Raw genomic sequence first — 17,557 nt, 5'->3', positions numbered from 1 at the left:
GTGTCGATGTCAGTGGGCCGTACCTAGCATTTACTTCACAGCCCTAGGCGTCAGCAATGAGGGTGCCTCTTCCTCGCACAGGTGTCTCCTTCGTGGCGCAACCACCTTCCACACCGTACAGCTATGCAGGGTTCGCCAAGCAGTGGGTCACATTCACGCCTCAGTGATGGGTTAGGTACAGTCCGCGCCAGTAATATGTCTATCTGTGGGTGTCAGCAAGACCCACCTCCGGTGACCATCCAGGCAACCTGCGCGGGGATTCTCAGTCGCGACACACCACATCAGAAACGTGCTTGTGCCGGCAGTCCAGCACCTGCTAGCATACCAATGTGCGCCTCTTAACCCCCAGAGACTGCGGGGCACCACGTGGCAAGATGGCGGTACAGCACCCACGCAGCGCCAACTTAGGGGAACACAGGCACCGTTGTATTCAGCTGTAAGGTGGGGCAGTTTTAATCCTCACACGTGTGTCTTCACCCAGCTCACTCGGGGTGTGCCAGCAATGCGCTCTTCAGCACTCAGCCATGAGTGCGCTTCAGTATTACCACGCCGCAGCCAGCAGTGTCGTGAGCGGTATCAAAGGGGGCCAGCAGCATTACAGGCAGGGATCAGCATCTCGCAGGCAGGTAGCTACTCATCAGGGGCTCACCTCCGCAGATCGGGCAACGGCAGCATCAGCATTCTGGGAAGGGGTATCACCCAGCAGTAGTCTGCCAACTTCGTGATGGCCAACAGTTGGTTTGGAGGGCGTACTCAGTGGCAATGTGCGGGCGGTGCAACAGGGGGTCTCAGCCGTGCCCCGCTGCACAAAGATGGGTGTCCATTAAAATGGCAACAGGGCGGGCAGTCATTGAGTTCTCCTACATGCGGGGGATGGACTCCCCCCGATCTCGCCATAACACCCACTGCAGTGTAAGCGGGCCAGGCGGCGGCCACATCCGCCATATGCGCTCTGGCAGTCTACAACAGACCCAGGGTGGGGGGGGGGGGTGCCGCGTATGGAGGTTACGCAGCCCATCCGGCCGGGGCCCCAGTCCCACCCAGCTGCCCGCCGATGGACAAGCGCTCGGCGGCGGGGTGCACGGCCACAGGTATCCTCCGCCCACTTGGGCTCACACACCGCAGCCGCACCGTGAGGGCAACAGCTACTCGGGTAGTCCGGGCAGCACCACCGCCCACAATCAGTCTCCTCTCGCCGCAGCAGCAGCAAGGACTTTATAACATTTATGTACAGAGTTAATTCCCCAGGCATTCTAAGTGAGGAAACTATAAGAGAGAAATGGCAGCACCTGCCAGGAGACAGGCACCCTGTGCAACATAGGAGGTCCCAGGAGATAGGGAAAATCCTGACTTACAGAAAGGTGAATAATCAGAAGGGCAATGTCTGAGCCCCAAATAGATGTGAAAGGCACCCATAGGACAACACATTTGAAAGCATCCAAAAAACAGGAAACAGACCACACAAAGGAAAGAAAAAACAAAAAGACCCCAACAGGTGGTGGGGGAAGGGAAAGAGCACAATAACTGTCATAACTCCCCATCTGAGGCGTAGTCGGAGTAGGTATAGGGATGCGGCAGCAGAGCCAGTGTGACCCCAGCCCTGGAGACAAGAACGTAGCTGAAGAACCGAAAGATGCCGCAGATCCCATCAATGTTCGACAGTTTATCAAGGTGTATAACACTGAGTATCAATACAAAGTCAACAGTACCAAAGGCTATACATTTAAGAAAGAAGGCCTCACTGGTACTAACACAGTTGAGGTATCACAGAGCATGAGTCTATGCCAGCTCCTCAATAGATTTGGCTGTGAACACTGGGGAGGGGAATAGCGGCATCGGAGCCAGTGCCGTCAGAAGTTTTGTCATCCCCAGAGGCAGTTGAGTCAAATGTAAGTAGACGTGGCATCAATGAAAGCGCCCGAAGGGACACCACAGTTGCAACAGCACTGCTCCCGACTGCATTGTGCAAGGAGGTGGGTGTACACTATGGAAAGACAATTCATAGCAGCCAGCTGTCAGCATCAGCGACAGGGGGCAGCCTCACGCCCCAACCATGTGCAGGCTGTTCAAGGAGGTCATTGCCGCTCGGCCTCCAATCACCGTGTTGCTCCTCGACAGCAGGAACCACACCTGCTCCACACGGGCATCCCGACAATGCCTGCAGTGGACCCCGGGGCTGGCCAGGCACACACACAGAGGCCCCCGCCTTGCACACCTCCGGCCCGATAGGCTGCGCTGGCAGCTGGAAAGTAGAGCCCACCGTGCCTTGAGAAAAACCCACGCCACAATCCCAGCTAAGGCTGCAGTAAAGGACGAGAAGGCACTAACCCCATGGGTCCACGGGTCCACCGCTCCTCCGGCGAGCAGTGGAATGCACTATGCAGGGGAAGCAGCAGATGCTGCGAGCCGGTCCAGAGCTGAGCGGGGAAGTAGCACTGAAGGCCCCACTGCTCCTGTCTGAGCTCAGCAGGCAAGACATCGAACCGCAGTTCAGGCACCGCCTCAGGGAGTCAGAGGGGCTTGGCCCAGCAATCTGCCACCAAATTGATGCCTCCGGCCTCAGCAGATGGACTGGGATCGTCGCTTCTGAACTACGCATCCGCCATGTTTGGCGGTCAGGTCATGCCCCTCTTGGCCTGGTCTTTAAGGAAATGTGAGGAATTGGGTTGTTGGTGTGTGCGAACTCATCTCAAGCAACAGCTACAAGCCTTGTCAGGGTGAATTGCAAACAGTCACTTAATTAACCTGTGCATAACCCTCAGGTTGCTAGGCATAAAAGGAGTCGGACTTAGCTTAAAGGGAATGTGTAAAGGATTTATACTGCACACAAACAATAAAAGTAAGCCCACAACAAGAGAAAAATGCCACAACAATTTAGAACAAGCATTGGCATAGCCAATAGGTCTCGCTTTTGGGACCTTATAAGTGTTTAGCCATGCAACAGTTGCATAACTAAACACTTATAAGGTCCCAAAAGTGAGACCTATTGGCTATGCCAATGCTTGTTTTAACTGCTGCAATCTATTGAAGCCTCACAGGGAACATCAAAGCGGCCGCGTGCGGCCGCAAAAGTAATCTCGATCAAACTTCAAAGCGGCCGTTCGGCCGCGAATGTGAAAGTAATCACATGCACTGTAGCTCTAGGCTGGCCTGGTAGCACTTTTTGGAGCCCTCACAAAATGTCTCGCCAGACCAGCGCATGCGCTGGGTCAGGCGAGACCTAAAAATAGAGTAGTAGAACAGAAGGTATGCAATTTCAAAGTTTTATTAAGCTAGTACCTAAAAGTAGAAAGCACCAACTGTGGTTTTCTGGTCACACCGGACCGGGGCAAAGTCACATGTTCATAACAAGCGCAAGCTGGAATCAGGGACCAGGTCAGTACCACTGAGAATTGTACCTTATCTCCTTGATGCAGGATGTTGCATTGCGCTGCGTTGGTTCCAATGAGGAGCTGTCAGGGTCTGCGATGCGAGGCCCTGCGTCACGTTGCGTTGGTTCAGAGGGAACCCACACTCTGATGCCAACCAAAGGTTCAGGACCTGGGGAGCATCTCTTTGGGATCAGGACTCTCTCCAGCAGAGGTTAGCAACAGGGCGCATGCAGATCTAGTTGAGTCTGGGCAGATGCAGGACAGGTCTCTAGAGCTTTTTATGTCCCTGTAGCTCAGATCAGGAGGTCAGCCAGTCTTGGACTCACTTTGGTGGTTCTGGGATTAAGGAGCTTGTCCAGCCTCCCTTCCTGAAGCAGCCGGTCAATCCTTTCAGCAGCAGGGCACCAAAGCTATCATTCTTCTGAATCTTCCATATGTCCAGAAGTAAAATGAAAAATGGATCCGAGGGTCCAACGTTTTTACCTAGAGCTAGCTTTAAAACTTCTGGGACTCGCGATGGGACATGGAGCTTCAGGTTGGAATGTGGGGGAGATGAGCATAAGCCTACTTTCGGGGTTTGTCTCCAATGTACATTGCCGTTTTTGCATTATAAAAATCAATAAAACAGATTTAAACCGAAAATGGGAGAAGCTTCTGGAGCTTTTCCCCACAAAGGTGATTGAAGTTTCTTGCCTCCCTCTTCTGGTCCCAGTCTGTCTGCAGTCTGTTACAAAGATGAATTGTAGGAAACTCCAGACGTAGCCAAGAGGTTTATTGGTTAAGTTACAGGATGGTAGTTACAAGTAGTTAAGATGGTTTAAGGCCCCACCAGGAGCAGCATCCTTGCTGCTCAGCCCACAGTCTCCAACTGACTCTCTCTCACACAACCAGGCACTCCAACATTCTGCTCTCTCATCAACATTCTAACATTCCACATCCACAACACATTCATACTGGCTGAGCAGCAGAGAAAGGAAATCAAGCTACAACACAGACACAGTAGGCTAGTGTGAGCTTATTTGAGTTTGAGCTAAGGCAGTGTCTTTGAAGTGCAAGAGTGACAGGTGATAGCTCCACCGCCCTCAGTAAGTCAGGATGGCCCCCAATCCTGCCAACTCCCAGGCCTTCTTCTGTGATGCAGTCTACGAGAATACGCAAAGGCCAACAATACCTAGTCATGTGACCTAGGAAACTGGTTGCAGGCACCAAAATGGCTAGGACAAGAAAATGGCAACTTTCTAAAAGTGTCATTCTCAGAATTGTGACTTAAAATCCGACATTACAATAAAAGAGGGGTTTAAATTGGAAATCATTTGAGGGTAAACATGACATTTCTTCCTGTTCCCTATAAAACTATATTGTTTATTAAATGTAATAGGGTAACCCAATGCTATCCCATGTGGGTGGTAGGCCTTGTAATAGTGAAACATGAATTTCAGAGTTTTTCCACTGCCAGGACATGTTAAACTTAATAGTACATGTCCAACTTTGTGAATACAATGCACCCTCCTCTAGGAGCTGTTTAGGCCCTACCCTAGATCTGACTTGTATGCATTAAGAAGGAGGGTTTAGACCTGGCAAAATGTATTTTTTTTTTTCCAGGTCGAAATGGCAGTTTAAAACTGCATACAGGCTGCAGTGACAGGCCTGAGACGTGTTTTAAAGGGTTACTTACGTGGGTGACGCAAACATTGCTGCACGCCCACTAGTAGTAGTCAATTCACAAGCCTTGGGTACTTGTAGTACCACTTTAATAGGGACTTACAAGCAAATTAAATATGCCAATTGGGTTACCATGTTTGAAGGAGAGAGCACAAACAATTTAGCAGTGGTTAACAGTGGTAAAGTGCACAGAGTCCTGAAAACCAACAAAAACGGGTTAAGAAAACAGGAGGGGTGAAGGCAGAAAGTTTGGGGGTGACCCTGCAAGGAGCATATTCATGTCACTTCATCTGCTGATATGCTCTTTACAGGAGCATTACGATCCACAAACCTCGATCACCTTTCTGACCCCCAACCACTCCATGGCTCATTGAAGCGGACGTAGTTTGAGCTGCAACAAACTTCTCTTGGAATATCCATCCTTGCAATCTTCGGGCGGACTCTTCCTTCCCTCTTGTATTGCCACTCCCAAGTCCTACTTTACTGATTCATCCTAGCCTTGAACCGGACAGCTTTTGCATGGGACAGTTACCTTAATTCTTTTGACTTCTAAGCAGCATTCAACATTGGCCACCAACCCATCTTTATTCTCCACATAGTCCTCCTCTATTTTGTATTAATGCACCAGCATCACATAATCTGGTTCTTCTATTTGGCCTCAAGCTGTCCTCTCTAGTCATTGCAGTCAGTTTTAGAGAGACTGTGCAACTTCACAGGGGAGGCATCTACGTTTCCCAATCTATGGATTAGATTTTGGTTTCAATGGCTAAAAGCATTCTAGCTGTTTGAGTGTTATCGGCCTCCTAACTCACTGACTGTGGCACAGTGGATTACAGCAGTGTTGAATATCAACAGGAGTTGCCTTTTCTCTGTGAAAGAAAAAAATATTTTTGAGAGAATTGTTACACCAACTTACTTCATAGGTGATGTCAGTCAGAGTTCAAATCTACAAGGACAGGTGTCTAAACGTAACATCTTGGTTCTATTTTCTACGTTTTAGGGAGAGGCTTCTTAAAAAAATATACTAGTATGCAATGTGTTGCTCCTTTGCTAAGAAGTTTGCCTCCATCAGATTCAAGTTTTTAGCCTCAGAAGAAATACCTATACACCAACCAAATGGAGCTCAAAGCACTTAGGATGATGCTGATCTCCTTCACTGGGCTATAATAGAAATCCGTCCTCATCGAGACATATTAACCATATTGTCACATTATCATATAAAAAGGGAGCGTTAATCTGCCCACCTGTCTCACATTAGCTCAATGTTTGTGAAACTTTGAAGAATACATCTGATTCAGCTGTTAGGTTTTTCCTGCTGCTTCAAGGTGCAGGCTCAATGCAGTGTTATTAAGCAGGAGTTTACAAGTTTCCTTACAAACCATGACTTTAAGTCTTCCATGGAAAGCTGGCCTTCCAAGCCTCCTTGGTTTTACTGAATAGCTTAGTTGAACAGTTCAAGCTGATTTTTTTTTTTTAAGTAGAATTTAACAACACCAAAGGGTATATCAATATTTGCAACAAAAGTACAATTACACTAGAGAAATCAGGTCATTCACGATATACTCAAAGTAAACATGTCATAATACTTGTGTTCCCAAGGATGAAAATCCCAGCTCACTGTTACCACTCAGTTTCCTGCCATTTTCGTTTGGTCTTAATCCCAAGGGACTCCACATACGTAGTGCTCCTGAGGGACGCCTTCACAAAACTATCACCACTGTTGGCATCCTTGATGGGAGTCGTAGTGGAGAGTTCAGTGCCTGGGCTAGGATGCTGGAGTTTGTTCAAGACCCTGTGTATCACTCACAAAAGTGTACGCTGCATGGGTCCAAATTATATCTGAAGCAACATTTACAAAGGAATCCCATTTACATCACTAAAACCAAACTAAGGTCCTCAGAAAGAAAAGCTAAATTTAGTCTGAATTTGCTTTTCATGCAAATACTATCCAGAACCCTCTCCTGAACATCAGTAGGATTGAAGGTATTTTTTTTCCATCAGGAAAACAACTAAAATCCCTCCTTGTTTAATTGACCTTGTGCTCAGACTTCCATCCTCTATTTATGCGATCATTTGTATTCATCTTGGTCAGTTTTCAGCCTTTCTAGGTTGGCTAATATTTTGAAAGATCCCAATGGTTGTACCTTAATTTAGTTTTCATAGTTTTTTTGTATGGTTTCTTTTTATTAGAACATACAACACAAATCTGAAAGAAACACGTTGGTTATAGATTCCTTACCTTAGAATTAACTCCAGGCGTCAGACTGGATCCGGAAAGTTTTTTCATCAGCAGTACCTCTGCGCTTCGGAAGGTGGCGTCGGTCGGCTCCGCGTCAGTCGTCAGCGTCGTGGTCGCCGGGATGACATCGCGGCAGCTACTTAGACGCTGCCCTCGCGCTCACGTCAGCGGTACCTCAGTCATTTTCTTTTTTACTTAGTTTTTCTCGACTTTTGTCGGTCTTGAAGAGGGAGGTCAAGGGACCGGTCACAGAGCCACCACCATTCCGGTTTCAATTCATCGAAGTCTTTACACTCTGGTTCGGGTTAGACCAAGCATAAGAAGAAGTCGAAGAAGCATCCTCGATCTTCGACTTTTCCTCGACGGTTGGCCGATCAGACGAGGCACCCGGTGGTGACACTCCCGCGGCTCCACGCGCGGAGCCCGAAGGATCAACTCCGAGCTTCGCTCCCTTTCTGGGACCTGGAGCGACCCCCGTCCAGCTTCGTACGTTCTACGAAGCGATGCATGCCATGTTTGGGTGAACCAACCCCGCCGGCGCGCCTTCGGGCCCCGCAGTCTCAGTTGGGGGGCCTGGGTCTTTGCCGCCGCCTGCTCCGGCCCCGCAGGCTCCCCTTGGATCCAGGCCTGGATCCGGATCAGCACTGGTTGCCCTCATTACGCCTCCACCGGCGTCGCTTTCTCCGGCACCAATTCGCTACCGACGCCTGTCGTACTCCCAGCTGGCGTCGACCCCGGCCTTCATCCTGACGTGGATCCGGTGCCGGATGGGATTTTCATGCCCCTGTTCAATCCTGGGGTCCCTTTCCAACAACAGTGGCACGCAGAGGATGATGAGGAGGACTGGGAGGGGTCAGGTGACCCTTTAACTGACCAGCCAGATACTGAGCAGGACTGGAGAGAGGAACTGGGGGATGCCAGTGGTCTTGACACTTTACCCGACCTTGGCATGTTGTCTCCTCCTACCGTGGCTACGGAGGAGGGAGCATCGTTTGCTGTGGTGTTGTGTAAGGCGGCCCAGCCTCTCAACCTCGAGCTTTCTACGGTTGCGGTCAGGACTAACCTCCTTACTGAGGTGCTTAGACCGGCAGCGAGCTCTTCAGAGCCCCTACTGCAGTTTAATGAGGCCCTCACCGACGTCCTTTTGGGCACGTGGTCCAGGCCCAACACGGGGGCTCCCGTGGACAGGATGATCACCCGACGCCACCGCCCGGCTCCAGGCGACCCCACTTTCCTCTCCCAAAAGCCCACCTCCGAGAGCTTGGTGGTCCAAGCCTCCACCTCCATAAGCGCCTTCCCTACCGCTACACCGGAAAGGGAATCCAAGAAGCTGGGACCCTCTTGGCAAGAACATTTTCTCTTCCACCAACTTAGTACTGCGGTCCGTAAACACCGCTTGACTCTTGGGTTCTTATTCGCACTCCATTTGGGATACAGTGGCGCAAGTGCTGCCTCAGTGTCCGGAGGAGGCCCGGGCAGTGCTCTCCCAGGCTGTTGCCGCCGACTCTCTGGGCAGGACAATTTCAACGTCGGTAGCGCTTCGTCGCTACGCCTGGATGAGGTCCACAGGCTTCTCAGGGGATGTCCAGACCACCTTGATGGACATGCCTTTTGATGGCCGTCGACTTTTTGGCAACAAAGCAGGACTGCTTCAAGGACTCGCGGGCTACGACCAAGTCCTTGGGCCTCTCCTCCCATCCAGCATAGTCTGCTTTTCACCTCTTTCGTGGCTATGGAAGGGGTGCCCCGGCTATGTCCCACCCACAGGCCACAGCAAGTCACCCAGCCTTTGCCGGGGACGTGGAAACAACCGGCGAGGTTCCTGGGGCCAGCGGGCGGGCCAGTCCACCAACCCCCCTTCTTCAGCAACCTCCAAACCCTCCTAGTCTGAGCTTTCAGGCCTATCAAATGCCAGTGGGCGGTAGGATTCGCCATCACCTCCCCCACTGGCGCACCATCACTTTGGACAGGTGGTTTTTGCAAATTGTCCGAAGGGGCTACTCCCTCCCCTACGAGACTAGCCCTCCAGCCATGCCACCGCGATACCACAACATGTCGGAGGATCATCTGGCCCTTCTCCAGTAGGAAGTTACGGCTCTCTTGGCCAAGGGAGCCATCAAGCGCGTTCCTGTCCCAGAAGTAGGTTGTGGTTGTTACTCCCACTACTTTCTGGTTACCAAGAAGGACCAGGGTCTGCGTCCTATCTTGGACCTCAGGGACGTCAATCGCTTCCTCCGGAAGGAGAAGTTCAAAAGGTTGACGCTTGCTCAGGTCTTGTCTGCCCTCGACCCGTAAGACTGGATGGTAGCGTTGGACTTGCAGGACGCTTATTTTCACATCCCCGTCCTGCCGGCCCACCAGCGTTACCTGCGGTTCGCGGTAGGCCATGAGCACTTTCAGTTCACCATGCTCCCCTTTGGCCTTACCAGCGCCCCTCGGGTGTTCACGAAAGTGATGGCGGTGGTCGCAGCTCATCTTCGCAGATCAGGGGTTTCAGTCTTCCCCTATCTCGGCGACTGGCTGTTGAAGGCAGGCTCGCCCCAGGCTGCAGTCTCCCACCTCCAGACTACGGCCGACCTCCTGCATATGCTGGGGTTCTCCATCAATGTGCCGAAGTCTCACCTGATTCCCTCTCAGAAGCTCCTCTTCATCGGAGCGGTTCTGGACACGGCGTGGTTTTGGGTCTATCCTCCCGAACAGCGAGTCCAGGATATTCGGGCTATGATTCCGATCTTTCAGCCTCTGTCCCGGGTTTCGGTCAGAATGACCCGGAGGCTGCTGGGCCTCATGGCCTCCTGCATCATGCTGATCGATCATGCCAGGTGGCATATGCGGGCTCTGCAGTGAGACCTGAAGTTCCATTGGGCACAGCATCAGGGAAATCTGTCTGATTGCGTCCAGATCTCGGAGGGCACTGCTCGACAACTGCAGTGGTGGCTCACGAACCAGGATTGGGTCAATGGCAGATCCCTCTCCCTTCCCCAACCAGACCACACTGTGGTGACTGATGCCTCTCTTCTGGGATAGTGCTGCCACATGAGAGAGGCGGAGATTAGAGGCCTCTGGCCTCTGGCGGAGTCCGGGCTTCTTATTAACCTTCTGGAGCTCTGGGCGATTCGTCTTGCACTGAAGGCATTCCTTCCTTCTGTCCGGGGAAGAGTAATGCAGGTGTTCAAGGACAACACCACCTCCATGTGGTATTTGAACGAACAGGGCGGGGTGGGGTTGTGGACCTTATGTCAGGAGGCCCTCCGCCTCTGGACATGGCTGGAACATCAGTGCATTTCCTTGGTGGTTCAACACCTGGCAGGTTCTCTGAACGCCAGGGCAGACGAACTCAGCCGCAGGTGCATGATGGATCGCTAATGGCGTCTCCACTCTGTGGTGGTGCAAGGTCTCTTTCAACACTGAGGAGAGCCTTGGTTAGATCTATCCGCTACCGAAGAGAACGTGCAATGTCAGCAGTTCTGCGCGTTGGAATTTCCAAGGCGGCACTCTATAGGTGACGCTTTTCGTCGTGAGTGGAGTTGCGGTCTGTTGTATGCCTTTCCGTCTATACCACTTTTGCCCAGAGTGCTGAAGAAGATCAAGCGCGACTGGGCCCAAGTCATTCTTGTGGCTCCGGATTGGACACGAAGAGTCTGGTATCCCGAGCTGTCCAACATGGCCATCGATCCTCCAGTCAGACTGCCTCTTCGGGAGGATCATCTGTCGCAGCAGCAAGGGACGATCCTCCTCCCGAACCTGTCAAGTCTCCACCTCCTTGCATGGGGATTGAGCGGCGGCAGATGACGTCGTTCGACCTGCCTCCCGAAGTCTATGATGTAATCTTGGCAGCCAGGCATCCCTCCACAAAGACGGTATACGTCTGCAGGTGGAACAAATTTATGGCATGGTGAACAGCAAAGGCTGTGGATCCTCTTTCTGCCCCTTTTTCTGAAGTACTCTTGTTCCTTCTCTCTTTAACCCAGCAGGGCTCTGCTCTGGGCACTATCAAGGGCTACCTTTCTGCCATCTCTGCCTTCCTCCGGCTGCCAGATCAGCCTTCTCTTTTCAAGTCTCCGGTAGTTAAAATTTCCTAAAAGGCTTAACTCATCTTTTCCCTCCAATCCCTCTTGTTATGCCTCAGTGGGACTTGAATCTTCTGCTTACTTATTTAATGTGCGCTCCCTTTGAGCCGCTTCATAACTGTCCTTTACGTCTCTTGACTATTAAGACTGCTTTCCTGGCAGCCATCACTTCTGCTAGAAGTGTGAGTGAGCTCCAGGCTCAGTGTCTTGCATGGCTCTGTGCTCTGGCGTGGAAAGTCGTGTACAGAACTGACGTAAGCGCGCGAGGGTGGCGTCTAACTAGCTGCGGCGACGTCATCCCAGCGACCACGATGACGGACGTGGAGCTGACCGGCGCCACCTTCTGACGCGCAGAGGTACTGCTGACGAAAAAACTTTCCGGATCCAGTCTGACGGCTGGGGGTAATTCTAAGGTAAGGAATCTATAACGAACTAATGTTTCTTACAGATATATCGTTACCGAAGGTAAGTAACTTGTGCGTCAGGCATACCCACCTAAGAACAATCTAACCCACTCCCTTGTTAATCCTGCAACTAACACCCAGTCTTAATCCCCCGCCCTTGTACTCATTTGTGTCCCCTCCAACTGTGTAGTATGCAAAAATATCAGACAACCCCTGCACCTCACATCAAATACTCACATAGGTCGCGAAGGTCCAGTATCCTGTCATTCGACATGTCAGGGTATTGTATTAAAGCCTATTTTAAATCCCTAGAAGAATGCCCTTTTCTCAGGCGCATCATTGACATATCCAGAAATACCTGGGCGCAATTAAACCGGGCGAGACTAGCCAGGGAGTGAGATGGCTGCTCCCTAAATCGGCTCTTGTTGAGTGGGAGGCTGATGGGCATTCCTGTTATTATCCTGAGCGGTGGAACCATAGTAGAAGGGGTGCATACGCTGCATGAGACTAATTGACCTCAAACAGTTTACAATGAAACAGCAGAGATTACTTGACATTCACTTAAGGGATAAAAGGTGCATGCGATCTGCAGCCATGAGGAGGCACGGGCATGGTAGGCTAACATACAGGAAGCAGGGACACCTGCAAATACACTCCTGGCAACCTCCACCTGCAGTGGGAGGTCCTTGCAAAAGTGGTCAGCCTGTACTTCAGACATCTTTTGGTGTACTCGACAATGGGAAGTCACACTGAACATTTAGGCTGGGGTAAGGCTGCAGTGTGTAACTAGCTGACTCACTGCCTACTGCAAGGAGACAAGTAGGAGAAACTATACCAGCGGGTGGCAGTGATAAGGTGGCATTGGAAGGTCTGCAATATTGTACATGCCCCAGCCCCCGAAAAGCCTTCAACTTATGCACAGTGCTATGCACCCTACATAAAGCCCACATCAAAGCGACTGTAAGAAAGACGCAGTTGGATTTACAGCGATACTTTGTAAGTCCCCTGGAATAATCCTGTAAGCGTGCTCTGCAATAGTGTAATGCACTTACACTGTTCAAAATTTATTACAGATTCTGAGTAATTGGGACAAGTACCTCTTCTGCACTTGTCTCTCAGTAATAACTATGGTCGAGCAGTGTAGGTGCAGGTTAGTGATTATGACTATATCAATAAGTCAATTCCCAGTCAAATACTTATTTTTAATGTGAAAAGAAGGGTTTTATTATTAAGTGACCAGACGAGCTGCTGTGCGTCCGTCAACTCTGTAAATTCAGCGCTTCCCAAGAGGTTAAAGGGGTTAATTCTGGTGCTCCTAATATGGTCCCAGTGATGTGGCGATGCACTCTTGGCATCCTCCTCAGTCCACAGACAGGAAGGGGCAGCCCTTGATGCTCTATTTGACCCACAGGTCACAGCTTTCAGTTCTCTGGTTGACGGCCCAAACTTCACAGCTCACTCTGTACCGTTAGCCCCTTTTAGCATACAAGGTTTCCACAGTACCTGCAAACAAGGCACCGGTCTCCACTGCATGGCGTTCTATGCAGTGGCGGCTCCTCCTGGCATACAGAGTTGCCACAACAATGCAGTCTGGATTGCACTTTCCCTGCATGGCATACAGTTCACAGCAGCCCTCTCCTGGCATACAGGAGCTGTTGAGTTTATTCTGCACAAAGGCAATGATCCGTTTGGTGCAGCAGCCATCTGCTCACACTGGGAATCCTCTCGACAGGGCTCCGCTCTGAACCGTGCTCCCTCCAACGCTCTGCTCTTCCTCACAGAGCACACTGGTCTTGGCAAACAGGCAGACGCTGGTGCTCCAGGCTCCAGTTGATCTTTTTTGTTTTGGAGTCTAAAATACAAAAAAATATAGCCTATTTATACAAATGGTATTGGATTACTTTGGTGTTTTGTCCATTTCCTCTTCAAATGGTTTGGTGCTATTTAAATGCTTTACATGTGTTTCTTTGTGTAAACCTTGCTGCTCAGAGCCACAGCTACCCAGAGTTGAGCTAAAGGTTGACAGACGAAACCAACTGATTATAAATGGGTTGGTAAGTGTATTACACTATGAGGTCGCACAACCACTACATATTAAATACCCCATTTCCTCACAGTTCTAATCTAGTGGGTGATTTGAGATTAGTTCCTCCTCAAGGAAAGGATTACACCATTATGCCAGAATTGCTTGTGGCTGTTTCCACGATGAGTTACCTTTTGTTAGGAGTCTCCCTTCTTTCCACTGCAAAGTATAGCGATTATACCACGCAATGTATCTGACCATTCTGCAGTACAACTGAGTTTTCAGCTGAGACATGCCTCTCTGCCTCCATTGTGCTGTAGAATGCAAGGTACTCCATACAGGCTCTCAGAAGTAAACCTCGTACTGAATTCCCACATTTAGGTTAATAAAGGAGAGTATGCTTCTCCACTGTCTCTGTGCATCTATTAAGCAACCTAGAGAACCAGGTAGGCCTTGCTTCTGGGGGCTTTTAGGGAAGCAGAAATTGCCAGATCCATGGGCTCTATATCGAATAATACAATTATAACATTGTTGCCTAAGACTGAAAAGAATCCCCTTGCTTCTGTCCAAAATACTAGTGACGTGACTCCATAATGTTATTCGATCCATAATACAGCAACCACAAGTGGGTTTTGTTCCAGGGTGTTTCTTTAGGAATGCTTTCCAATCTTGCATGTGACCGCATGGTTTGTCCAGAAGAATTACTCTTAATTGTTTTTAAAGACTCTTCCATGCAATAGGGAGATTCGGTTTAGTATTGGATTTATTTCAAAAGTTCAATGACTTTATCAGTGGCCTACCACACATATAAACTGTGGAGGTTTCCTATTGTACACAGTAGAGATGGAATGGGGTATGAGGCACAGGTGCCCTTACCGCCATTATTATTTTTGATAAAGCTTGAATGCTTTTTAATAGTGCTCTGGACATCTGCAGCGATGAAGGGCATTCCTGCATGTGCTGGCCCCAACAAAACCTTCCTTTATGCGGATGATATCTCCTCAGGGCTATAACTGACCCTTATACTTCCTTTCCTGCCTTGATGTCATTAATGTTATACTCTATCCAAATTTTCATGGTACAATGTGAACAGGTGGAAATGCAAGGCAATTTCAGCGTGTTGGGTTACCACAAGCACATGTGCAGATGAGTTCGCTATCTAATGGGTACAAGAGACCCATTGATATTTTTGAATACTATTGAAAAAAGGACTAGCAGATATGATTTAAGACTGCCTTACACCGGTAATGACTGAAATGTCCACAGATTTTAGGAGATGGTCGTAATTGCAGTTATGCCTTTCAGAGAGAACAGTCATCAAAATGGTTGTTGCCCACAGATACAACGATGTACATAATGTTACCATGGGAGGTTGGGGATGCGTCACAGATATGGGTATACCTGTTATTGTTCTAAACTTATTAAAATTACATTAATTGTATTCTTTCATAAATTCTCAGAAAAAGGAGAGGTCTATATTTCGAGACTGTAAATAAGGAATCAAAACTATGAAATGGATGGGGATCGTTGTGGTTGCTATAGGATTGTTTTGCTCAGCCTTGTTCAGTGATTCAGAATACATGCATGTTGTTTCTCTCAATGTAAAATGCTAATAAAGAATCATTGCAACAACAAAAAACTGAAGCAGTTGGTATATTGAAGTGGCACTAAAATATTATTCACTGGCATTTGTGTATCCTGGATCACTGGCAGAGTTTTCTATTTAAGAGCATCTACCAACCTAGACAGAGTACAAAATATTGCTTGAATCCAACTTTTCTCTGAGATTGTATACTTTGAGATTGCATTGTCCGCTAACGTGCATCTTCTCTGCTTGCCTACAAGAAATGGACTGAACTTCTTCTTTAAACTCCTTGCCTGGGTTTACACGGGGTCTGCCAGCATGTTCTCAGAAGCAATACATTCTTTAGCTGATACTTGCAACCAGGTAAGAAACTTTTTTTCTGTGAGTATTTTAAATTTGTTTTAATCTTGATGATGCATTGTTCATTCACATCAAACGTCTAGTGGAAAATCAGAGGCTTACAGTAAACATTGCAGCATTGCATACAGCAAGTTAAAATGAATAGCTCTCATGCAAATACCAAGTTAAGTTAGGTGGATTTATGCAGCGCTCTAATCGCTCGCAAGAGTATTCAGGTGCTGAAGCAAGATGCATGGGCTGTAGGCCATTCAGTGTTAATCAAAGAGCCAGGACTTGAGCTTCTTGCAGGAATCATGAAGCAAGGAGGGAGGCTCTGATGTGTTGGGAGTGGCCGTTCCAGATTTTGGAAATGAGCGACCTCCCGTTCTGCTTTTGAGGATACGGTGTATGTGTGCGAGTGACAGTAAAGCTGAGCATAGGTGTCTGGTTGACTGGTGAAAGTGTATGTGGTTGTTCCATTATGCAGGTCCGATGTGCAATGCTTTGTGTGCGTGCATGAAGAGTTTGAATTATCTGCATTTGTGCACACGGAGCCAGTGGAGCTCTGAGTTGTGGTGAGATGTGGGTGCTACAGGGGAGGTTGAGGATGTGTCTTGCTGAGGTGTTCTGGATGGTCTGTGAAGGAGCTGTTTAAAGATCCTGGCGAAGAGTGCTGTTTGGAGATCTCTTCATAGAGGGCATTGCCGAATTCTGCTTTTGATGAGTGCTTGTTTGACGGTACATCTGGTGTACTGGGGCAGCCATTTGAAAATCTTGCGTAGCGTGTATGATTTGGAACCAGGAGGAACTAACTGCGTTTATTCGCGCTGTTATGTTGAGTTTATCATCCAGGATCATTCCCAGGTTTCTGGCCTGGTTGGTAAGTTGTGGTGTGGGTTTTAGCTCTGACGGCCACCAGGTAGAGTCCCAGGGGGTGTTCTTGTTTCCCAAGAACCTTCCGTCTTGTCGGAGTTGAGCTTCAGGCAGTAGGTTCTTCTACCTCGATCATGCAGTTGGTGAAGTTGGTTCTGGTTGTCTTGTCGGTCAGAGATAGGATGTGCTTGGTGTCGTCAGCGTAGGATATGATGGTTATTCTTAGGAATCAGATAATGTTAGCAAGTGGCGACATGTAGATGTTGAACAGGTTGGGACTGAGCTATGAACCCTGAGGAACTCTGCAGATCAGTTTCTTGAATTCTGATGTGTTGGGTGGTAGCCTGACACTCTGTGTTCTTCCTGTGAGGAAGGCGCCTATCTAGTTGACGGCCAGTCCTTGGATGCCTATGGCGTGGAGTCTTCTGACAAGTGTGTGGTTGTGAGAGAATGTGTCGAAGGCTGCAGACTGGTCGAGCACGATGAGGGCTGCGGTCTCTCCGTGGTCCTACATGGTTCATATGTCATTTGTGTCCACGATTAGTGCAGTTTCGGTGCTACAGTTACTTCTTAATCCTGATTGGGAGTTGTCCAGAAGGTGGTGTATTTCAAGGTGGTTGGTGAGTTGTTGTTGATGGCTGTCTTCATCACTTTAGAAGGGAAGAGTAGCAGTGAGATAGGATGTACGTTGCTCAGCTCGTTTGGGTCGGCCGATGGTTTTTTGAGGAGGGGTTTGAATCCACAGCCCTCCTCGAAACCTGGACAACATCGGACTTACCCAGCTCGTCACAGACCCAACTCACATCGCAGGACACACACTGGACCAACAACAACGTCACTAATTTCAATGAGTGCATCAAGAACTGTGCAGACTCCCTCACACCAATCAAAACCAACAGACAAAAAAGAGCCTACAAACAAGCCAGCTGGTACACAGACAATCTTCGAGAATCCAAACATCACTGCAAACAGCTAGAAAGGTAATGGAGAA

At 49.1% G+C, this 17,557-nt stretch overlaps 1 protein-coding gene across 4 annotated transcripts in view; it reads left to right on the top strand.

Annotated features, from left to right (window-relative positions):
* Positions 1–17,557, top strand: part of SLC30A9 (solute carrier family 30 member 9) — an 800,207-nt gene that overhangs the window by 254,318 nt on the left and 528,332 nt on the right. For all 4 annotated transcript variants that reach the window (XR_014978192.1, XR_014978191.1, XM_085642175.1 and 1 more), the window contains exon 9: positions 15,615–15,717. Coding sequence is in view for 2 of the 4 variants with exons in the window: in XM_085642175.1 (XP_085498301.1) it covers positions 15,615–15,717 (103 nt within the window). In the remaining 2 variants the exon portion in view is untranslated. The remainder of the gene's footprint in view (positions 1–15,614; positions 15,718–17,557) is intronic.

This window comes from Triturus cristatus, chromosome 2_2 (assembly GCF_964204655.1).
Source record: "Triturus cristatus chromosome 2_2, aTriCri1.1, whole genome shotgun sequence".
Taxonomy (NCBI): Eukaryota; Metazoa; Chordata; class Amphibia; order Caudata; family Salamandridae; genus Triturus; species Triturus cristatus.
The sequence above is the reverse complement of the archived record's forward strand: the minus strand, read 5'-3'. Positions and strand labels throughout refer to the sequence as shown.